This window comes from Theobroma cacao, chromosome 7 (genome assembly GCF_053813885.1).
Source record: "Theobroma cacao isolate CCN51 chromosome 7, ASM5381388v1, whole genome shotgun sequence".
In the NCBI taxonomy this organism is placed as follows: domain Eukaryota; kingdom Viridiplantae; phylum Streptophyta; class Magnoliopsida; order Malvales; family Malvaceae; genus Theobroma; species Theobroma cacao.
In genome coordinates, this window is record NC_142645.1 from 16,982,534 (window position 1) to 17,008,746 (window position 26,213).

The 26,213-nt window shown below is 33.8% G+C and overlaps 1 protein-coding gene across 1 annotated transcript; it reads left to right on the plus strand.

Annotated features, from left to right (window-relative positions):
• Positions 1-210: 210 nt before the first annotated feature.
• Positions 211-2,173, plus strand: LOC148761762 (uncharacterized). Its single transcript, XM_088808704.1, has 4 exons — positions 211-286; positions 486-792; positions 1,213-1,452; positions 1,687-2,173. The coding sequence occupies exons 1-4, from the start codon at positions 211-213 to the stop codon at positions 2,171-2,173; spliced, it is 1,110 nt and encodes a 369-aa protein (XP_088664830.1).
• The last annotated feature ends 24,040 nt before the right edge of the window (positions 2,174-26,213 follow it).

Genomic DNA, 26,213 nt, shown 5'->3' on the forward strand with positions numbered 1-26,213 from the left:
AGAAGAAGGATGGCATTCTTTGGTTATGTGTTGACTACCATCAATTGAACCGAGTGACCATCAAGAATAAATACCCTTTACCATGAATTGATGATCTTTTTGATCAACTACAGGGTGCTACGGTGTTTTCTCATATTGATCTAAGGTCTAGGTATCATCAGTTGAAGATCAAGGAGCAGGATGTACCCAAGACTGCCTTCAGGACTCGTTATGGGCATTATGAGTTTTGGTTATGCTTATTGGTCTGACAAATGCGCTCACAGCTTTTATGGACCTCATGAACAGGGTGTTCCACCCGTACTTGGATAAGTTTGTGATAGTATTCATAAATGACATTCTGGTGTATTCAAAGGATGATAATGAACATGCTACACATTTATACATTGTGCTGCAAACCTTGCGCGAGAGACAACTTTATACCAAGTTTTCTAAATGTGAGTTCTGGTTGAAGGAAGTGGTTTTCTTGGGACATGTTGTGTCTATAGCTGGAATTTATGTCGATCCTAAAAAGATTGAGGCAATTTTACAGTGGGAGCAATCGAAAAAAGTGATCAAGATTCGAAGTTTTCTCAGTTTAGTCGGTTATTATAGGAGGTTCGTTCAGGGGTTCTCATTGATAGCTGCTCCTCTGACTCGTCTAACTCGTACAAGAATCAAGTTTGAGTGGGATGATGTTTGCGAGAGTCAGTTTCAAGAGCTAAAGAACCGGTTGACCTCCGCTCTCGTTTTGACACTTCTTGTTAGTGGGAAAAATTTTGTGGTATACAGTGATGCCTCTAAATTAGGATTAGGGTGCGTGGTAATGCAAGATGAGAAAGTAGTAGCTTATGCTTCTCGACAACTAAAAAAGCATGAGATGAATTACCCCACCCATGATTTAAAGTTGGCAGTAGTAGTCTTTGCATTTAAAATCTAGAGGCATTACTTATACGGTGAGCGTTATCGGAATTTTACTAACCACAAAAGTTTGAAATACTTGCTCACCTAGAAAGAACTCAACTTGAGATAGAGACGATGGTCAAAGTTGATTAAGGATTACGACTTAGTAATTGATTATCATCCGGGGAAGGCAAATGTTGTAGCAGATGCCTTGAGTCATAAATCCTTATCTTCATTAGCATCACTTCGGAATTCTTATTTTCCGATACTACTTGAGATGAAATCTCTAGGGATCCAGTTGAGTAATGGTGAGGATGGAACCCTACTTGCTAGCTTTGTTGTGAGACCCTCATTGTTGAACCAAATCAAGGAGTTGCAGAAGTCTGATGATGAGTTAAAATGGGAAGTTCAAAAGTTACGAGATGGAGAAACTAATGAGTTCAGACTTGGTGATGATGGTATCTTAATGCTTGGGAACCGAGTTTGTGTCCCTAAATATGATCAGCTGAGATGGGCTATTTTGGAGGAAGCTCATTCTTCCGCCTATGTTTTACATCTCGGAAGCACCAAAATGTACAAGACTATCAAGGAAAGTTACTAGTGGCTGAATATGAAATGAGGTATAGTAGAGTTTGTAGCGAAATGTCTCACATGCCAACAAATTAAGGTAGAACATCAGAAACCATCGGGTACTCTTCAGCCTCTACCTATCCCTGAATGGAAGTGGGAGCACGTGACTATGGACTTTGTACTGGTATTACCGCGGACACAAAGTGGGAAGGATGCTATTTGGGTGATTGTGGATAGATTGACTAAGTCCGTCCATTTCTTAGCTATCCATAGCACGTATTCCATTGAGAAACTGGCTAAACTTTATATAAATGAGATAGTGAGATTGCATGGAATCCTAGTTTCTATAGTGTTAGATCGAGACCTCCGATTCACTTCTCAATTTTTGCCGAAATTCCAAGATGCTCCCAAAACTAATTTGGGGTTTAACACTACCAATCATTCACAGACAGATGGTCAATCTAAAAGGACCATTCAGACTTTGGAAGATATGCTACGAGCTTGTGTCATTGATTTTATGGGGAGTTGGGATAGACACTTGCCTTTGTTGGAGTTCGCATATAATAACAGTTTTCAATCTAGTATTGGGATGGCATCATACGAGGCTCTATATGGGAGAAAGTGTCGAACTCCACTCTACTGGGATGAAGTGGGTGAGAGGAAATTGTTTAATATAGAACTGATTGATCTGACTAATGACAAGATCAAGGTTATCCGAGAGTGATTAAAGACAGGTAGAAAAGTTACTTGGATAGACCGAGAAAAGATTTGGAATTTGAAGTTGGTGATAAAGTTTTTCTTAAGGTCTCTCCTTGGAAAGGTAATGATTTGAATACTTTGAGTTATTAAGTCTTATTTGATTATATTATTGTGGTAAATTGTGGTATCTTGTTGGATAATGAAAGGTGTGATCCGGTTCGTAAAGCGAAGAAAGCTCAATCCGAGATACATTAGACCCTTTCGTATTATTGAAAAGATTGGGCCAGTGGCATATAGACTAGAATTACCCTTGGAGTTGGATCAAATTCACAATGTCTTCCACGTCTTGATGCTGAAGAAGTATGTACCTAATCCCTCCCATATCCTCTTGACACCTCCGATTGAGTTGTAAGAAGATTTGAAGTTTGAGGTGCAACCTATACGTATTTTAGACTGAAAGGATTGAATGCTGAGGAATAAGAACATTCCAATGGTTAAGGTGTTGTGGAAAAATGCTCGGATGGAGGAAATGACATGGGAAGTTGAGCACCAGATAAGAAACTAATACCCGCATCTTTTCTCCGAGTCTGATAAGTGAAATTTTGAGGTCAAAATTTTATTTTAAGGGGGGTAGTGCTGTCAAGCCCTACTCTATTATATACTTGTCATGTCATTCATGTATTTGATAGCATATCTACATACTGAGATGCCTCGAAAAATCGTTAAAAGTCGATATCGTACCTAGTTGTACAATTAAGTTTATTAAAACCTCGAACTAGTTTGAATAGAGATTTTAGGATGTATTTGAGAGTGATTGAACCTTAAAATGTTTTAATATGGTGATTTGGAGTTTGAGGATTAATTTGGAGTCAAATTAGGAATTTTCCTAACGTAGGGCAAAATGGTCATTTTGCCACCCAAGGGCAAAATTGAAATGTTGGATGAGATTTTTGATCAAGTTTGACTATTTGGAGCATAATTTGAATTTGAGCAGTGAAAAATTTCAATTTCGACATTTTTCGAACATAAAGGCAAAATGGTCATTTCACATGTCTGTGAGGATGTAATTGGAATTTTTGAAATTTTACACCACCATAACACTTGTCAAGCCCATGAATTTCACCTATTATTATTTTATACTTTGGATAATTAAGAGATTACATGTGTTGGTGAGAAAATACTTAATTGTTAAGTTTTAACCATGGACCAATCACATGGTGACACATGTCAAGTTGTGATATTTTTAGAATTTCCTTTATAAACTCAACATAAACTCTCCCATTTCACTCTTCATGGCCGGCCAAAGCAAAGAACAAAGAGAAAAGAAAAGAAACAAACCTTAAAGAGGAAAATTCAAGAGAAATTTGTTGAATTTCAAGGAACAAAGCAATCAAAGATAAGATTTTTCAATTTTAGCTTAAAATCTACCTTTCCCATGCTTTCTTTTTCATTTTTTAAGGATGAAACACAAGTTTCCATAAAGGAATCCTTGCTGGCCGAACATAGGGAGAGAGGTTTTGATGATGGATTTTGCTAGATTTCATGATATCTTAGTGTTTTTAGTTGTTTGATGATGTTTGGCATGAAAAACAAGCAAGAAAATCACATGCCCTTCAACAACCCTCTTTGGCCGAATTTTATAGATGACATGTTGATAATGGATTTTGTTGTATTTCATGTTATTTAGCTCGTAATTGATGATTTATGGTATCGGATATCGAAAACGGCTATCGAAAAGTATAGTTCTTTTAGTAAACGACTTGAACAATAATGAGAAAATCATAGTAAATGGACTTGGCTTTGATTCCTAATGATGTAGATGGATTTATTGGACTGTGTTAACATTGATTAGCACGTTAGTTCCAAATCAGAATGAATTTCGGTTATGATGAATTAAGTCACAATCAAGCTCATTGAGGTACTTTGGTGTATTTGGAATATTGGAAGTGTAATGAATATATTTGAAGTTGAATTGGATGTTTTGGTTAATTCCACAATGTATTGTTCGAGTTAGGTCAAATACAAATTCAGTCCGATCATAATTGAACCTACGTAGAACACCGTCTTTAAGTGATTATTCGAACAATTCTCATTCAATTTCATGCATTCATATAGAGCCTGAAATAGTGTTATAACAGTTTGGCACAAATATATTTACATGTCGTGTATTATCTATAGGTGGTGAGCCTTTTGATAAGGGTAAATATATTGCACTCGAGGACCAAAAATAGGAGTACTCCAAACTCCCGTTATTATGAGTAACAAACGATCATCTTAACTATCTTTTTTTTTCTTTTTTTTAACTATCTAAAGTTGTTTCTACTCCTTTTTATGTTTTAAAGAATAATGAACTTAAACCGTATATTTTTATGTTTTATAAGTTAAGTGTTGGTTAAATGAATGAGATTTATAAATTGTTTTGCAATTCAATGACGATTTTGGCAATTAAGTAGGTGGAGACTATATACTTGTGTTATCTATATATATATATATACATATGTATATATATATATATATATACATACATATATATATATATATATACATATGTATATATATATATATATGGTTTGAATTGATGGCTTATGACAATGTGATGGCATTAATGGCTGGATTTGTGGTTTGTGGATTATATGAACTGTTTTGTTCTACCTTGACAAACTGGGTAATATCATATTAGCCATGTCATGCTATCGAAATTTTTTATTGATTTGGTGGGTTATTTGATTAGCTTCATCCGGTGGGTAGGTTTTCGTGGACCAGCCTATTAGAGAGGCATGGTAAACCCCGTTATATTTTACCTTAGTATGAGAGGCACGAAGGGTATCTCTTAAGGTAAGTTTAGAGTTCACTTCACGCCAAACCACCACGTGAGGATGAAACTCAGCCAACGCCAAGGAATGGCTATATTTTAAAAGTAAAAACATGTTTTATGGGTATATGTCGTTTTAACATCCTTGGCGACTTGGTTGGATGCCCGGGCCAAGGTGTCACCGAGTACAAGTTTTGGCACAACCCAAGTTTTTAAGAGAATCATAAGCGTTGTTGATTATTTCGATGAAATGTAATTGTTTTATATGAATTGAAATGAGTTTTAAATGTTATGAATCATATTATGATGGGATGATTTAACTGTCTCAATTTACTCGGCTTTAGATGTTGTAGATGAACTTTGCTTACTCACTGGGTTTATGAAAACTCTCCCCTTCTTTTAACCCATTTCAGGCTCAGGACTGTCTGTAGATAGCCGATTTTGTCAAGGATTGCTTTTGGATTTGCATCCTTAGAAATCGAAGGTCTATAGTTTTGTATATTTTTGGTTATATTGGGGCCCACATATTATTGTAGAATATTTTTGTATACCTGGTTTAGTGTGCTATTATATATATGAATTTAGTTTACTTTTACACTACAAAAATTGTTTATGCAGGATTCTATAAATATAGTTTTATAAGAAAATGAAATATTTTATTTAATATTTTTATTTAGTTTGATTAGCCATAATTTCATTTTAAATGGATTATTTAGATTATTAAAATTATTTTTTGATAAGAAATGTATATTTTTCGATCGTATGCTGTATTTTCACTAGGTTTCAAAATTTTCAAGTAAAAATGACCAAAATACCCTTATGTGGCAGAAATTACTTTTTGTTTATTTTTTTATTTAAAAATAGTTTATATTCCCTTAAAACATAATATTTAGTAACTGTTGCGCACAGCGGAGATGTAAAATTGATACAAGAGCCTTATGAGGTTTCGGTTGACATTCTTGGTAATGAATGCCTATCGAGATATCGCGGCAGTTGTCACGGGTTCGAAGGGAGTACTGGGTTGTGACAAACAAGGTTTGGTGGGAATTCAACATTTTGTGCTTATCACTATTGTTAACATCTTTCTAAACACAAAAATTGATATTGAGTTTTATATTGCTTCTCGCTTAAACTTGATTGTTGAAATGCATGATTGGTATCAAGCTTTAGGCATTCTTTATTGGCATCTAGCTTTAGATTTGCATCAAGCTTTAGAATTGTTTCCTCTCATTTGAGCTTTAAACTGATCGTATCATTTTTGAATGAGTTTGAGCGTTTCAAAATTGATTTGCATGATATGCTTTCTTTCCTTTAAATAGGGGGAGCCTTTGTTAGAGTCTTACCAATGGATACAATAAGCTTTAAAATGATTCTATCTCTTGAAATTGATTTTATGCTTAGTTGCTTTTAGAAAGAGGGAGATTTCACTTATATCTATCAATTGGTCTATTGAGCTTTAACACTTGGTATCAGAGCAAACTAAGTGAGTGGCTATACCTCTTGGATTGAACTTTCACGCATGCACTTCATGAATATCTACAAGCTTGAATGACTTAATTCTATGAGTATTTAACTTGCCTAAATGAGTTCTATTTATGATCCCTCTAATATTCAAATTTGAGATGTTGAAATTGCAAAATAGCTTCACAAGTGATAGAAGTCATCTCAAAGTTATTCAAAGATCATCAATCAACACAACACCAATGTTGTCTTAAGTCAAGAAGTTCATAAATCCTCAAATGAAAAGGTCTTAAGTGGTGATAAATCATGCAAGTATGGCTAAGTGTGTTCCATATTACGGTGTTTCGAGCATAACTCTCACTATAGAAGTTCAATTGAGATGACTCTTAAACCATTGGAAAACTAAGAGACATGGATACAACTATTATATTATCCATTTCGTCCAATTCAGATCAAATTAAAGTAAAAATTGCGTCGAAAGAGGCTAGAATGCTACAATTTCTGCCCTGGATAGTATGAAAACTTTAAAATAACTTGAAAAGATACAGCCATAGTCAACCCCATAAAGTCTGTAGCCGACACTAAAGAAGTAAGTACGTGAAATCCAAACTTTTATGAAACCATAGTCAACCCTGAGCGAGTGCTAGTCTACTACACCAAGCCATATCTCAAAAATATAAACTTTTTGGAAAAAGATCAACTAGAAAACTTTTATACTCTACTACAAGTAACCATTAGACAAAAAATTTAAAAGAAAAACAACTAATTTCTTGCTCTAATCACCTCCAATGGCTCCAAGACCCAACCCAAGGACCGTGACCAACACACGAATCTAGCAAGTGAAACTCGTGAGACCTAAATGATCCTCAAAAGTCAGACATTCGGATTAGCAAATAGGGCACAAAAAATTCATTTGTAATTGCCCACAAGACTAAAGTTTAATATCATATTTACATTTGAGCTTGAAGTCCATAAACGGATTCATTTTCGAACCTTTATGAGAACCGAATATTTTTACATTCATTGCACATTGTCACGTAAGTCTATGCACTTATGCTTGGCTAGAAACAGAAAAGCTAACATGTTCTACAAACTTAATAGCTATTTTGTGGCCAACATGAAAGGTCTCAAGCTCGTACATAGTGAACAGAACACTTTACATCATACCGACATCACAGTTGCCTACAAATCAAATGCAAACTTAGATTAGGACCAACGGAGTGGATGCGATAGGTTTAAAGTGCCTACCGAATGCCAAATTCAGCCTACAGAACAAACGTGAGCTATTCGCTTCCATGCGAAAATCCCCAAGAGCTATGTATATCTCTGCACAAGTAAAGGGGTGAGTCTCTTACTAACTCAGTGAGTAGGTGCTGAAGGAAATAAGCCATAAACGGAAGAGTTTTTATTATAAGAACTGAAATTTGACATATGCAATTACATGTAAATGTACAATGTAAGCTAAATACGTACAAATATCATGTAAAATAAACTAAGAATACAGCACATATAAAGTTAGATGAAAAATGATATGAGAAAGGGCATTATAAATGCCAACAATTGCTGATTATAAGCTAATTATCGGACATAACGCTCCAACATTCCTCCCAAGCTCCACATACAAAGGCTCTCACTTTGGACTCTATCAAACTAATGATTCCAGCTCAATCATCTTGTAGATTCATATCCACAATTATTCATTTTAATTCACGGATTACATGCTAAGCATAACAGATTCTTAGTTTATTCTAAAGCCAGATCAAAATTGCAGAAATAAAACATAGGTAATCCAGCTCACATGTTGAATCTCCCTTTGGAGCCTTACCACAATTAGCAATTTTTTTTGACTCATTTAACTTTGCAGGATCAGACTTCATAACAAGCCTTTTCACTCTTAGGCCACATACTAAGTATGACAGGTTTTGAGTCTATGCATAACTGCTTTATATTCTGAGCCTAGGAGGCTTCATCAAGCACATTAAACTAGCATTTAAGTAATGGAAATTAATTCAGAAGTTAATCAACATAAACTCAGAATGTAACAGAGACGTGCACCTACTTATTTCCCTTTAACAAATCAGATTTAAGTCTAGCTTATCAAAGCATGGGATACATGTCAATATAATAGATTTCTAAGCTTATATTAAAACTATTTCATGTGCCAATTCTCTTAGGCTCTATTAGACATGTCAAAACAGAAGCAAATAAAATAAGCTAATAACAGAAGCATACTCACAGAGAAATAGAGATTCATGAACAGAACAGAGGATAACAGAATGCTTATCTAAAGCTGATCAAATGTCCAAAAATAACATGCAAGGCTCAAACCTTTCCCCAAAGCACCAACATACAGAAAGATTTCATTGAAACATTACCCTAAATTAGTATTTCTAGCTCATTAACCTTTCTATAATCAGTTTCATACCTAGCCATTCAAATCATGGGCGTAAAAGCTAAATGTAACAGATTTTAAGCTCAACTTGGAGCTGATATTATATGCTAGGCCCATAAGGTACAGGTTCATTCAAGCATCTCAAATCAGAATATAATTGACAGAAAAAAGCCTCAGAGGTTTACATGCAGATAACCGAGGTTTATGACAACAAACAGAAACTCATTGACAAGAAATAGATATTACAAATATACCAAACGTGGCTGAATTCTGAGATCATCCTCGGGCTAGCTCATTTGTTAAGCCTCATAGGCTAGGTCAGATTTATGCAATGCATCAGATATGAAATTTAAACAAGCTGGCCCCAACAAGTTCATCGACAAAAAATCTGAGTATGGTAGAGCTTACCTTGAAGCTATCTCACATTTTAGCCACTCGGGCTTTACCAAATATAACAGGCCTCGGAAAACCAGGAAAATAATCAGACTAGCCTGGTGCTAAAGCTACAGCGAAATGGATATGATGCTATATAGATGCATTCGGCATTATCGCCATCACATGGAATATTCATCACATTGGTGCGCCTGACGTTTTAGCCTTTGGACGGAGTAATTAATCTCATTGGATCGTAACAGACTCTTCCGGAATCATATTCATTGGATGGAAATATAATCAGCTCTATGTGAGCTATTATGCCAAAAATGCAGGGCATACACATGTATATACATGTCCAGAATTTAACTTCATTTAAATATACGCATGGCAGAAATAACCAACGTGCTCAAGTTCAAAACTGTACTCTCTTACGTTTTATCAAATTATGCTCCCCACCATGTGGCTCATAAACAAACAGACTCATCTAATTGAATAGATATGTAGACGTATATATTTCCTCAGATATTCAATAGCAGTTGAATACAAAGATGGCAAGTTCAGTAGGGTATACAACTGCAAAATATATCAAATCTCAACAAGTTTTAGGATTCTATTCCCACACGGATATCAACCATATAATTGCCACTAAGTGGCGGACACATCAGAACAAAACAACAGAATGTTATTTTGAAGTTCAAATCATTTAAAAATAGCTTGTTTCCCACGTTTAGAAATTCTTATGTGTGTGTGTGTTATTATTATTATTATCAAAAAAAACTTTAGCCCACTTCTTTTTGGGCTTTTATTCTCCATTAATCCATTTGCCACACCTATCTTATTATTATTATTATTATCATAAATTCTCTCTAAAAAAAAATTTTTACTTAACCAATTGAGGTTAAACTTCTATACGGTAAGCTCAAAATTAATTCCTCTACATTTTTACTAAACATATTACTTGGTAATGCACATGTATGGAGAACTGGGATGTTACAGGGTGGATGTAGGTTCTTGAAAAGCCGAATCACTATAAATCTTTGAGTCTTGATTTACTTTAATGCTTTATGATTTATTGTTCAAATTCTATTTTTAAAAAATCACTTACCTTGATTTCAACACAAATTGAAAATCCATTTTGAAAAAGGTTTGATATTTATCTAATACCTTCATTTTATTATTGCATTGTTTTGCTATACTTGATTTGAAGAAAACCCATTTCATAAAGTGCTTGATTTAATTCATATTCCTAACATCTTATTTTTTTTTATCATTTAGTGAGTCCTTATTTCTCATCAATACACTTTTACTCTTGGAAATATTTTTCTTGTTTTGCACTTATTTGATTTGTACTTGAAAAACATTTAGAGCATTTCAAAAATAATCATTTGTTTGCATTTCATTTTGTAGTTTTGTAAAAGATTTACATATGCATCAAAACTCTCCTTGAAACTCTTTTTGCATCTGCTGAAAACAACTTTACTGATCAAGCATCCACTATAAGACTAGTAGAGTCGACTACAAGGTTTTCAAATTGCTTTAAAACAAGTTCTTCACGAGCATAGTTGACTACAAAATTTTTGTAGTTGATTATAATAGTGTTTTCCATTTTCTCAAGTTCAATACATTTTTTTAATCCAATTCACCCATCTCTTGGATATTTTCATTGAGCTAACTTTTCTAATAGCCGATGTAAAGGTTATTACTTAATCCCATTAAAAAGCAAGAATCATTTTAGTGGATTGAAATGCCTTTGTGAGCCAAGGGAGTGGATGTAAACATTTGAGAAAACCAAACCACTATAAAAATCTTTGTGTCTTGATTTGCTTTTGTGCTTTATGATTTATTGTTGATATTTGCTTTGAAGAAAAATCACTTGTTTTGCCTTCGTCACAAGAAAAAAATTTATTTTTCAAAAAAGGGTTATTTTTCATTGAGCTTGCAAAGAAAAATTTTAAAATGACAATTCACTCCCTCTTGGTATTTATTACATTGAGCTTACTACACTAACAACTTCCCCTGCATTCTGCTTAGCTAGGATCGACCTTTCCTTGAAAGGGGGTCGATCCCTTGAAACACAGAACACCTTTTTAATGTTTTGTCAACTCGGGAATCGTCCCTATGGTCCTTAGGGGTCAATCCTCACACTTCTAAATTTCAAATTTTGGCATTAAAGCCTTCCAATTTCGCCTCATTGACTTTGCAATCAATTCCTCTTTTTCAATCTATCAAATCTAAGGTTCCAAAACCTCCATAATTCCATATTTGGTAACATGTTCTTGCAAAGAATTCTAATCCAATCAATTTCTCAATTCAGATGCTCAACCTTACATTATGCCCATGTACCTCAACCATAATAACAAGTGCATTGCAAAACAAGTATATGAGCAAAATGATTCATGTATGATCATGCATCAATGCAATTATCCAACAGTGCTATAGCACCTAACCAAATCCAAACATGCTATGGTACCTATAATATACAAATGTGCTAAGGCACCTAACATTTCCAAATATGCTAAGGCATCTAAGAATAAGGCACATGTTCGTTCGTGTTATGGTCCATGGCCATAATTTGGAGGTGCTACTACACCTAACCAAATCTAAAGATGTTAAGGCATCTAACAATTTCCAAAGATTCTAAGGCATCTAATAATTCTTAAGATGTTACTACGCCAAGATATTTCAAAAGATACTATGGCATCTAAATATTTCAAAAGATGTTGAGGCATCTAAATTTTTCAGAAAATGCTAAGGCATCTAAATATTCCAATCATCAATTCACAATCCTTGTGAAAAACCAAACCGTTTCATTTTATTTTCCAAGTCATTTTGAAATGAAAATTTTCAATTATTTGAAAGGCTTGTTCCCCATGAAAACATACATACATAAAATCCATATTTACATACGTACATACATTTAAAATATTTACTTTCAAAACTTTTGTCATCCAAACAACCATTCAGAATTTCATACTATTCCAAGTTTCTAAAACATGCTTAATTGTACCCAAAATAATTTAAAAGCATGCATCTACTCACAATACTCTCAGAGCACTTCCAACCAATTAGACCTCACTTAACACGACAAGTTGGAACCTTCAATTACACCTATTTTAACAAGCAATGATTAATACCACCATAAATACTTCCTAAAATTCATAATAAATACATACCCAGATTCCAGCCTAATTAATCTTCACTTAATTCCAATAATTTTCATCAATCATTCTTCCAAACCTCATACCCATTACATAAACAACATACTTTAACTTTTTTTTCTTTCTTGGTGAGCTTTCTAATGGAGCAATCTAGCCAAGCCTTGAAAACTTGAAAAAGTTTCTAGTTTTCAGAGAAAGAACCTAAAAAATGGAAAAACCAAGTTGTTGGAGTGAAAATCCTTACCTTTAGCACTTCGACTCCAAGGTTTGATAATAGAACTTTGTGGGTCTTGAGAGGAGGGAAGTTTGAGAGAAAATGGGTGGAAGAACAAAGAGAGATAAATAAATGAATGAGCCTCGGGGTTTAGAGGGGGTTTTAGCTTTTATGTTTCTATTTGGGCAGTTTAAGATTGACCCTTTAGAGGGTCAAGGTCAATCCTGGTCTAAAATAAAACATGTTTTCTATCTTGGGGGCTTAGGGATCGACCCCTTGAAGGGTGCAGGGTTGATCCTAGTACATCCAAAATGCATTTTGACCCTTCTTTGCTTTTTGGGATCGACCCCTCTAGTTTAGACTTGTAAAAATTGGCCTTTTCCATGCCTAATTCCAATTCCAATCCAATTCCCTTCCACAACCTCCATGACTTTTATTTCTAATTCCTTAAGGTTAAAATTCATTGAATTCAAGTCAACAAAAGCATTTCCTAAGCTCACCAAGTCAATTGTTCAATTTGTCCAAGGAATGAAAGTTAGGGGTTTTGCAAAAACTGGGTTTATGCTTGATCTATCGATACATGTTCTTAATGTATCGATAGATTTAGTGTTAGTAGGAGCCTTGCAAGCCAATCTCTGGTCATTTGGGAATTACATTTGAGTTTATAATAATTAAGGTAGTTCTCTATCCATAAGTTTGTGATTTAATTACTTTATGAACTTATGTAGATAAATCTCATATAACTATATATGTCTTGCAAAGGAATTGTATTGAGATACAATTATGAGATTCTTACGCAACAAAGCATTGTTCCTGAAAGTTCCTGATCATTGTATTATTGAGACAAAGTATCAATAATGCTCAAAGATCAGCACATGACATGTTCCTTCTTGTGAAGTAAGTAATCGCTCTCATAGGTTGAAGTAGAGAGATACTTGGAACTAGTATGTGGGTACTTGCCACGAGAGAGAAAGTTCCCTAAACATGACCCGCCATGAGAAGTGCATTTGGCACCTCACTCAAGTGTTTATACACTTCTCATGTGTCAGTTGTGTAACTACTACTAGACTTGACACGTCAGGTTGTTTGTTATGTGGAGTATTATGCTTTAATTTCATTCCTATTGGTGTCTAACCAAGGATGCTAAAACAGGATGTTTTTGTGTATAGTATAAAGCATATGAATGCAAATGAGTGGTCAAGATAGGAATCATCACCCCAAGTGATTCAAGGGGAAATATCTCATTAGTTCTTGGTTGACATTAGTTTAATCAAATCCTTAGGTAAGGTGATTAGGAGATTATGAAATGAGTTTCATAATTCTCCATAAAGCTATTAATCTAATTGCAGGAACAAATGTGGAGGTCAATAAGAGTAAGTACTTCACCAAGCTCTTATCATCTCTGAGATATATGATGAGAGACTGAACTACATTAACAAACTGTACACTGAGAGGTTGTTAAAGAATCCTTTAACTCTCCTAACAATCGAGTGGCCATGATGCATTGCTAGATACCAATCTTAGTCTATGGAATTGAATTAGTTAATTTAAAATTGAATATTATTTATTTAAATTAATTAATTCATAAAATTATAATTCAATTCCATTGCCAACATGTTATGAACCTAATGAATTACACACAAAGGTTTCAATTTGGATTAAATTGAGAGTGTGATGATTTAAGTTAGACTTAAATAGCAAATTATAGATTTTAACTATTAAGGACCTAATTGAAAGAGTTTAATTGGGCATTAGTTAAATATTATAATTGTTATAATATTAAAGGACTTATTCGTAAATTTTAATAAGTATAATAAAAAATCTTATATATAAATATAAGATTATAGCCAATTTTTTAAAACGTAACAAAAGTATTACTTTTGACTAATCAAACTAATAGCTTTTCTTTTGAGTGCCACCACAATTGAGGGAGTTTTTCAAAAACTTCTTCATTGATTCTTGACTGGAAATCAAAGAAGAAAAAAGGACAAATCATTGTCCACTTGCTAGCACAAACCTATGGCATAAAGCTCCCTTTTTGAGAAAAATCTGTTGCAATTGTTTGTGCAACATTGGAGGTTAAGCACTTGAGTGGCTCGCGTTCTTTCACACACGAAAGTGTTTACATTTTTCAGCACCAAAAGGAGTCTATTTGATTACTATATCATTTGGAAAGGTAAAAACCTTTTTTTGATTTTCTATGTTGTTTGACTTTGCACTAAACTACTAAAGTGATCCAAAGATAGGAGGCATGGTTTTATTTTGTTATTACGTTGCATTGATGCTTTAATCATGCCTTTACTAGTTGTGGCATTAGAGCTACCCTTTGGCTTGTTTTAATGTGAATTGATGTATTGTTATTGTTTAATTCCAATTTTGATTGGATGTGACGCATTCGAAATAGATCAAGTAAGTTTTAAATTTTGATTATGTTTAATGAAGTTTATCATAGATTCAATTTTTTTATTTTAATACTGATTTGTTTTACTAACTAATCTTGTTTAAGTGTTTCAATTTTATAGAACAATATGTGCATGAGATGCATAAAAGAGTTTGGCAAGAAAAGGATTTGAATTCATGGGAAACAAGATGAGGTTTGGTGATAGAATTCAATTCTGTCCAAATTTGCATATGGTTTAAGTTTTAGTTTTTAATAGTGGTCTAAAAGCCTCTAAAAATTCTGAAAAAAAAATTGAAAGTAATCTACATTGAAAGTGTTTCAATATGATTGCTTACCAACTGCAAACGGTGAAGGAAAATGGATGAAATCATGGCTAAAACCATTGTTGCCAACAGAAGTTTCAGGTCATGGTTTTAGCTGAAAAAGTCATCTTTAAAGAGTCCTAAAATTGTGTAATTGTTTGATAAATTTTGAAGTATGAATACGTTCAAAAAATGCATGGAAAAATTACTAAAATTAACCCTAAAAATGTTTTAATTTGTAATAATATATTAATTATAATCCTAATAAGATTAAGAATGGATAAGATTACTAATATTGATTAGTAAAGATTTTCCATATATGGAAAACTGTTTCCAAACATAGAATTAAAAATGAACTCGAAATTAGTTGCACACTAATTTTTGATGCCTTATATGATAAACAATTAGAATAAGACAGTTTTAATTTTATGTTCATGTGGATGATTATGGGCTAGGCCTAAGATGATCGTGGATGAATGGTTAAATTTTATCATGGTATTTATTTATTAAATAGGGTTTGTGCACCTTACCTTTCTCTTGATTTTCAGGGATTGTAAAATTCTCTTCTTACCTAATTCCCCTCGGATGTACCACGAGGTTTCTTTACTAAAATGTAATTAGTTACATATAAGTTTGGAATTAGGATTTGTTTAGGAGTTATTTTACAATTCGAAGATGACGACCTAAAGGCGCAATGAAGATACAAAGAGGAAGATTACAATATATTGTATGTTATCCCTTAGGTTTGACCAAGCTAATTTCTTTCTATAGCTTAAGGAAATTAGTTTAGATAAAGTCCATAACCATCCAAAGTAGAATCCGTGAGATATATTTATTTTATACAATTAATAAATACTATGCATGTAAAGATAAGACTTTAATAAAACTAAATAGTGAAATCCCTCGATAATCACATGCCAAGCATGATTAAGTTACCTTCCACCTGTAGCAAGATAACCTCGCTGCTCTTTTAATTAGAGACTTGTTGGGCACATTTAAAGTCACACTTTTATATGAGTATGTTTGAGCTATTGGTGGATCTTACTCAGCTAGTTTCATAAAATTCAAATGCTTGGAAACTTGATTATTACAGAAACTAAAGGCAACGGGTAGGTGAAACATATATGATATGTTTAGGCAATGTGTTGTCACCTAGCTAATCTAGGAGTTGTATAGAGATACAATTTGTAAGGTCAGTTACCTACCTAATCCACTTATCATGGTTTGTTGAGCATACTCAAGGTCATGATTAGAATGGATAGGGACCCTTGTCATGAGCCAGCCCGAGGGTTAGTGACCCACACACAAGCCCAACAGGCAACCCACTAAACTCGAGCAAGCCTCAAAGTTCAAAATCATATAACACATAGCCAAGGGATTTCATAGCCCAATATTCATAACTAAATTTTACATTCAAACAGAATACATTATCCATGGCAAATAATTCATAGAAATATTCATAAGGTCATATATTGGTCATTCAAGGCGGGTTCGTACATAGAAACCCTTACACAAGTTCATATCGCACAATGTGCTTACATACCCAACAAACTAAGAGTAGAGCAAAAGCTCATGATTGACACAACGAAGTGACACAATGTATAGGGAAAATGCCAAACACCAAAATTGATCTGCCTCTAGATGACCTTTACCATGCTGCTCTATGGTCTATTTATTTGTACATGGTACACAAATGGGTAAGTACTCTAATTCTCAGTGAGTGGTGCAAATAGCAAAATCATATATATATATATATATATATATATATATATATATATATGTATAACACATAAAAATATTGCACTTTTGCTGCATACACATAATTTAACCGACATTTCCAAATATAGGGGCATTTCATCATCCTTATAGTCTCCAATATAGAGGCATATTGTCATCCCTACTGTCTCCAAATATCATTACACAAATCATTTGGCTCATCATCGAAGCCATTCAAAGTTACTCATATCAATCTCAACGACACACTCTAGTTGTCAAAGTGTCACATTATTTTCAAGTCAAATATATTTAAGGCTCTCCAAGGCTATCTCATATCATACATAAGTCAAATCAAATCATCGAGTGGTCCTCCCTTGGACATAGTCAAATCATGCTCGATGGCCAACTGGTGAAGAAAGAAATTATGCATAAGGCAAATCTGCTAGTGGAGAAACAAATCACACTCATGCCAAAGCAACTGGTAGAGAACAAATCACTCACAGCGTTGAAGAAACCGATGAAGAAATCAAGTTATCGACCAGAGTAATCTCCTAACAATCAACATCGCCTAAAATATTCTCAAATGAGTGAAATTAAAGCATTGCAGGTGAGACTAATACCACCATCCTTGTTTACCACCATCCTTGTAGGCACACAAAGGTCATAAGAGAACAAAACTCCACTCAACCAAAAGTTAGATCAACATTGGGAATTGCTCCCTCAGACGAAACATAGATCCATAATGAGGCCATCATGCCTTTATCATTCCTTGAGTCCACAACATATCACAAATCACATTTATTGAGCTGTAATCATCTACAAGCTCATTCGAGGTTCTAAGTGCCTTTATTTCTCCAAGGCATCATTTGATCAAATTCTTTTAACAAATCTATTCCAAAGGGTTCATCATAACTTTTAGATGTTTCATCTAGGCGTACACAACACAAGCCATCCATATGGCTTGTACTAAAGCACACGATCTCAACATATACCATTCAATTAAATATATATACATACTTGCACATAATTCATTTGTTCTCTAGCCTAGGCATGAACATCTAAGCTTACATACAAAATCTAGTACTAGTGAAGGGCATCTTCCATGTGTCATACATCACATGCATTTAAATTAACCCATTTACAATGGCAAATTAGATGTGCTCCATAGCCAAGCTTCAATCCTTAGCCTTTAATCATTTTTCAGCTCACAAATGCATCCAAATTGCTCAATCTCCCCTTATACACATCAAAACATTAAATTATTAATTAAATCTTAGCTTCCAAAAAATATCAACTTTTCTAAAAATAACTAAATCCCTTGCAATCCAATATATAAGCTCAAATTGCTCAATAATGAGCTAAACCCATACCTTAGAAGCCAGATGGCATGAATCTTAGTTCAAAATTCTAGCCAAATCGAGGGAGATTTATCTAAGTTGGAGAAATTGGATTTCTTAAAATCTAATCGATTAAATTGAAAAATAGTTAGTAAAAATATTTAATCTTACCTCAACAACATTTCCCTAAGCTCGGACTAGCTCTAAATCACTCTAAAATTCCATTTGGGGTTACGATTTTAAGAGGTTAGAGAAAGGAAACGAAATCATCAAAACCAAGTCTTTTTCTCTCTTTCTCTTTCTTGGAAATGAAAATCCTTACCTTTGGCATTTACAATCCAAGATTTGTTTTTGGAGTTTAAAGGTTTTAAAAGGTGTGAAATTTGAGAGAAAATGGGTGGAGGAATAAAGAGGTAGAAGAAAAATGAAAAAAATTTCAATTTTAGGGTTTTTAAGCTCTTTTTAAGCTGATTGGGCAATCTAGGATTTACTATGGAGGGTCTGTAGTTGATCTTGGACCAGAAGGTTTCGTTTTTCACCCATTTCCCTTTCACAAGATGGACTATGGAGGGTCTATAGTCGATCATGTACCAATATGTCTATTTTTACTTGATTTTGCTTCAGATGATCAACTATGGAGAGTCTACAGTTGATCCTGGACCAGAATGTTTGCATTTCTTCCATTTTTCCTTTCTAGAATTGACTATAGAGGACCTATAGTTGATCTTGGACTAGAGTTCATGACTTCCCTTGCTTTTTGCTTCACATGATTGACTTTCTATGCATTTGGATCGACTACACAAGTCTAGATTTATAGATTCCTTTTGAAGCCTAAACCCATTGTACATCTATTCCATAGCCTCAAATCATTCATATATGACTCAAATCTTTACTTAAATACTCAAACATAAGATCAAAACTCCAATCTAGGTATAAAACCTTTGGAGTCCTCAAATATATTGATAAAATTTTTGCCTAAAAATCATAATGATCTCTATAATTAACACATCCACATATCATCCACGAAGTCCCTAAATATACAACAAATTTCAGAATCATTCTCTTTACACATAATAGTTCATATACATACTCCATAAGCATACACATTGGGGTTCAAATTTACTCGTCAATAACTTAACCCCTATCACATATAAGCCATGTCACAATCAAGGGTGTTACAATCCTAGCCTACGAAGAGAATCCTTGTAGAGATCTCTCGAGCTTATATGAAGGGTTATCATCTTAAAGAAAATAATGTGAGCAATCAATTTAAGATTAACTATCTCATCATAATTGATTACAATACTTGATTACTTGTAAATGTTCTTTAAATGTCTAAGTTGTTAGAATGCGAATACACTTTACTTTGTGTAACATACTTGACGCCATCATGAATTTAAACTAAAATGTTTAGATTGGTATATCAAGTTGAGAAAAATTCTCAAATATCTATTAACAATAGATGTCATTAAGGAAGATATTCTTGCCTTCTTAACTAGGTCAAAGAATGAGAAACTTGTAGAAGTTTCACCTTTGACCATGTATATCATTGAAGTAAATTTGTCTACCATTGATCAGTCATCATGGGTATTAGATACTAGATGTGAGTCACATTTTATGTAACGACATGAAGGTGCTAGAAACGAGTAGAAGATTAACGAAGGGAGAAATGGTTCTAAGAGTAAGAAATGGAGCAAAGGTTGTTGCATTAACTGCAGGGACAGTTACCATGCCATTACCTTCTGAGTTGATCTTGGAATTAAGGAACTACTATTATGTTCCTTCCACATCTCAAATATCATATTTGTGTCATACTTGGCAATATATGATGATTTTGAATTTAACATTAAGAGCAATTGTTGTTCTTTCTCGAAGAGAAAGGGCAATTGTAGGGACAGTTACCATACCTTTACCTTCTAATGATCTCTATATTCTTGATCTTAAAAAACCTACTCAATATAGAGGTCAGGAAAGCAAAGAGATGATCCAAAACTATCCTACATCTAGCATTGTAAGCTTGGACACATCAATGAGACTCACTTAACCAAGTTACACAAACGTTGTTTTATCGATCCATTTAATTATGAATCTTATGGAATGTATGAGTGTTGTCTCCTTGGTAAGATGACCAAGTCACCTTTCACCAAGAAAGAGTTAGGGTGTTACTAGGACTTCTACATTTGGATATGTGTTGTCCTATGAATACTACTACTAGAGGAAGATACTCATACTTCATCACCTTCACAGATAACTAGTTTCACTTTTGTTATGTATATTTGATGAAATATAAATTTAAATCCTTTAACAAGTTGAAAGAATACAAAGCGGAGGTGAGAAACAAATTAGGAAGAGTATTCCCACTCTTAGATCTGATTGAGGAGGAGAATATCTTGGCCAAAAGTTTCAAGATTATCTAAAAGAGAATGGGATTCTCACACAATGGACTCATTTAGGGACTCCACTGCATAATGGGGAGTCTGAGAGAAAGAATCGAATATCGTTAAACATGGTTCGATCCATGATGAGTTTAGTTGATAAGACAGCATATGAGATATGGAGTGGGAAAAGGCCCAACTTGTCTTATGCCAAGATTTGGGGACGTATTGCTTATGTGAAGCGTACAATGTTTGATAAGCTAGGAGAAATATCAAATCAATGTAAATTTGAGGGGTATCCTAAAGAAACACACCAATATCACTTCTATAATCTCACTGAGCAAAAGGTGTTTGTTTAAAGGCATGCTACTTTCCTTGAGAAAGAGTTCTTAATTGAAAGAGCTAGTGGGAGTATAGTTATACTCGAAGAAGTTCGAGACCCATATATTGACATTCCATTGAAACTTGAGCCTAAGATTGTGACATCTGATATACAATCACAATCTCGAGAGGCACAATTACTTAAAAGGTCTAGTAGGATACGTCAAGCTCCATAGAGATATGGATTTCTCTTGGAAAGGGATGCATTGCCCATAAATGATGAGCCTATAACCTATGAAAAGGTGATGTTGGACATCAATTTTGAGAAATGGCTAGAAGCCATGAATTCTGAAATGGATGCCATGGATACCAACCAAGTACAAACTTTGGTGTATCCACTTGAGGGAATAAAACCCATTACGTGCAAATGGGTCTTTAAGAAAAATACCAATGTACATGGCAAGGTGCAAACCTTTAAAGCTAGAATGGTCGCAAAAGGTTACAAACAAAGACAGAGAATTAAATTTGAAGAAACCTTTTCACTAGTTGCTATGATTAAATCTAATAGGATTTTTCTTGTAATTGTTGCATACCATGATTATGAAATATGACAAATGGATGTAAAAACTACATTCCTTAATGGAAACTTGCAAAAAGAAGTGTACATGACACAACTTGAGGGTTTCACATCCAATGCTATCAAGCCCTACTCTACTATATACTTGTCATGTCATTCATGTGCTTGATAGAATGTTTGCATAAGTGAATGTATCGAAAAATCGTTAAAAGTTGGTATTGTACCTACTGGTACAATTAAGTTGGTTAAAGCCTCGAACTAGGCCAAATAAAGATTTTATGATGTATTTGAGAGTTATTGAATCTTAGAATGTCTTAATATGATGATTCAGAATTCGAGGATTGATTTGGAGTTAATTCGAGAATTTTCATAACGTAGGGGCAAAATGGTCATTTTGCCACCTAAGGGCAAAATTGGAATGTTGGATGATATTTTGACTAAATTTGATTAATTAGAGCATTATTTGAATTTGAGAAGTGAAAAATTTCAATTTCAATATTTTTTCAAACATAGGGGCAAAACGGTCATTTTAAGTGTCCATGAGGACAAAATTGGAAATTTTGGAATTTTACACGACCATGACACTTGTCAAACCCATGAATTTCACCCATTATTTTTTTAAGTGAGAGATTATATGTGGTGGGAATGAAATGCTTAATTATTAAGTTTTTAAACATGGACCAATTAAAAGGTGACAAGTGTCAAGCTTTAATATTATTTTAATTGCCTATATAAAGTCACTTAAAACCCTCACATTCACACACTTATGGCCGGCCAAGCAACGGAAGAAAGAGAAAAAAAGAAGAACAAACCCTAGGAAGGAAAAATCCAAAAGAAATTGTTAGAATTTCAAGGAATCAAGCAAGTAAAGGTAAGTTTTTTTTTTATTTTAGCTTGTGATCTACCTTTCCCATGCATTCTTTTTCATTCTCCATGGCTGAAATTCAAATTTTCAAGAGGGAACCATTGTTGGCCAAACCTAGAAAGAGAAGTTTTGGTTATGAATTTTGCTAGATTTCATAATATCCTAATGTTTTTAGTAATTTTGTGATGTTTGGAAGGAAAAACAAGCAAGAAAATCACATGTTCTTCAACCACCCTCATTTGGCCGAATTTTCTATAGGGCATGTTGATGATTGATTTGGTCGTAATTCATGTTATTTAGCTAGGAATTGATGAATTATGATGTTGGATATCGAAATCAGTTATTAAAAAGTATAGTTCCTTTAGAAAATGGCTTGATGGAAACTGAGAAAATCATAGTAAATGGACTTGGATTTGATTCCTAATGATATATATGGATTTACGAGACTGTGTAGACATTTATTAGTATGTTAGTTCAGAATCAAAATGAATTTCAAAAAATGGTGAAGTTAGTCAAAAATCAAGTTTATTGTAATGCTTTGGTGTATTAGATTATTGGAAGTGTAATGAATATATTGGGAGTTGAATCGGATGTTTTGGTTAAATCAATGGTGTATAGTTCAAATTAAGTCGAATACAAATTCCTTCCGATCACAATTGAACCTACGTAGAACACTGTTTTTAAGTGACTATCCGAACATTTCTCATTCAACTTCATGCATTCATATAGAGTCTAAAATAGTTTTATAACAATTTGACACTAATGTATTGAATTACGTATCGTGTATTATGGATAGGTGTTGAACCCCCCGATAAGGGCAAAGATATCGTGTGGGAGGATCGAGAATAGGAGTACTCCGACCACTCCAAATTCCCATTATAGTGAGTAATCGGATGTTCATTTTAATTATCTAAAGTGGTTTATACTTGTTTTAAGATTTTAAAGAATAAGGTACTTAATTTGCAAATTATTATGTTCTACATTTTAAATGTTGGTTAAATGAATGAGATTTATAAATTATTCTGAAACTAAATGTTGATTTTGTAAATAGAGTAAGTGGAGGCTATACATTGGTATTATATATATATACATGATTTGAATTGATGGCTTATGAAATTGTGGTAGCCTGAATGGCTAAAATTGTGGTTTTGTGAATTATATAAATTGTTTTGTCTTACATTGACAGGTTGGATAGTACTATATTAGCCATGTTATGCTGTCAAAATTTTATTGATTTGGTGGGTTATGTATTTAGCTTACTGCAGTGGGCAGGTTTCCATGGACTAGCCTATTAAAAGAGCACGGTAAACCCCGTTATATTTACTTTAGTATGAGAGGCGTGGAGGGTATCTCCTAAGGTAAAGTTTAGAGTTCACTTCACGCCGAACCACCACGTGAAAGTGAAACTCAGCCAACGCCAAGGAACGGCTATGTTTTTAAACGTGAAAACATGTTTCATGTGTATATGTCTTTTTAACTGCCTTGGCAGACTCAGTTGGATGCCCGACGCAAGGCATCATCGAGTACTAATTTTTGGCACGAGCCAAGTTTTTAAGAAAGTCATAAGCCTTGTTGATTTTCTTGATGAAATGTGATTGTTTTCACATGGATTGAAATAGGTTTTGATGCTATGAATTATATATATAATGATGGGATGATTTAACTATCTCCATTTACTCGACTTTAGATGCTAAAGACGAACTCTGTTTACTCACTGAGTTCATAAAAACTCACCTCTTCTTTTTTTAACCATTTTAGGCTCAAGATAGTCTGTAGATAGCTGATTTCGTCGAGGATCTACTTTTGAATTTACATCCTTAGAAATCGAAGGTCTACCTTCTTGTACATATTTGTTTATTTTGGGGGCCCACATGTCATTGTAGAATATTTTGTATACCTAGCTACATGTGCCACTATATGTATGAATTTATTTTACTTTTATGCTATAAAAATTATTTACACAGAGTTCTATAAATATTGTTTTATAAGAAAATAGAATATTTTATTTAATATTTTTATTTAATTTGAATAGCTATAATTTCACTTTAAATTGATGAATTAGACAACGAAACTTATTTTTAGAAATGAAATGGATGTTTATTACTTGTATATCATATTTTTATCAAGGTTCGAAATTTTTGGGTAAAATGACCAAAATACCCCTGTGCAGTAGAAATTACTTTTTGATTGTTTTTGATTTGAAATTAGTTTATATTTCTTTAAAACATGGTATTTAATAACTGTTGCTCATAGGGGAGAAGTAAAACTGATGCGAAAGCCTGCGAGGTTTCTGTTGGCATTCCAAGTAATGAATGTCAATTGAGACAACGTGGCAGTTGTCATGGACTCGATGGAAATTTCGAGTCGTGACAAATGCTTATGCCAATAAGGTGTGCAAGCTTCAAATGTCCATTTATGGACTTAAGCAAGCTTTTCAGAGTTGGAACGTTTGTTTTGATGAAGTTGTAAAAGGGTTTGACTTCTTCAAGAATAATGATGAACCGTGTGTTCATAAGAAGGCAAGTGAGAACGCCATAATTTTCTTAGTGCTCTATGTTGATGACATAATGCTCATAGGAAATGATATACCGTTGCTGCAATCTACAAAAACTTAGCTATCCAAACAATTCTCTATAAAAGATTTGAGAGAAGCAACCTACATTCTGGGAATAATGATATAAATCCAAAAGGTTGCTAGGTTTTTTTCAATCCACATACATAAATAAGGTGCTAAAAAGGTTTAGCATGATGGAGTCCAAGAAGGGACATTTGCCTATGTCACAAGGTGTTTATCTCTCTAAAGACATGTGTCCAAAGAATTAAGAGGGAAGAGATCACATGGATAAGATGCCATATGCTTCAGCAATAAGATCTACCATGAATGCAATGCTTTGTACTAGACTAGATGTATCTTATGCTTTGAGTGTCTCGAGTAGATACCAAGCTAATCTTAGTGAAGGCCACTAGATAGCTATGAAAAACAACTTGAAGTACTTATGAAGAATTAAGGATGTATTTTTGGTCTATAGAGGAGATGAACTCCAAGTTAGGGGTTATGTGGATGTAAGCTTTCAAACTCATAGAGATGATAACAAGTCACAAAGAGGATATGTGTTCACACTCAATAGGGGTGCAATGAGTTGGAAGAGTTCCAAACAAGAGAAGATTGTGGATTCTACAATTGAGGCTGAATATATCTCTACGTCCAAGGCAACAAAAAAGGCAGTTTAGATTACAAAGTTCATTAATGAACTAGATATGGTTCCTAACATTGTTGATCCAATTACATTGTATTGTGATAACAATGGAGCCACTACACAAGCAAAGGAACCAAGGTCTCATTAAAAATCCAAACATGTATTAAGGCATTACCATGTGACCAGGGAGATCATTGGAAGAACAAACATTTGCATAAAGTGTATGCCCACTGAGAATAATATTATTGATCCTCTCACTAAAGCATTGTCCCAGCAGAAGCATAATCATCATGTTGAGAACATTGACATTAAATACATAAACGATTGGCTTTAGTGCTAGTCGGAGATTGTTAGTATGAGCCTTGCAAACTGATCTCTGGACGTATGAGAATTACATTTGAGTTATTCATGTATAAAATTTTATAAATTTAGAATAATTATGACGTTGTTCTTTATCCATAAGTTTGTGATTTAATTACTTTTTGAACTTATGTAGATAATGCCCATGGAACTATATATGCCTCGCAAAAGAATTATATTGGGATATAATTATGAGATCCTC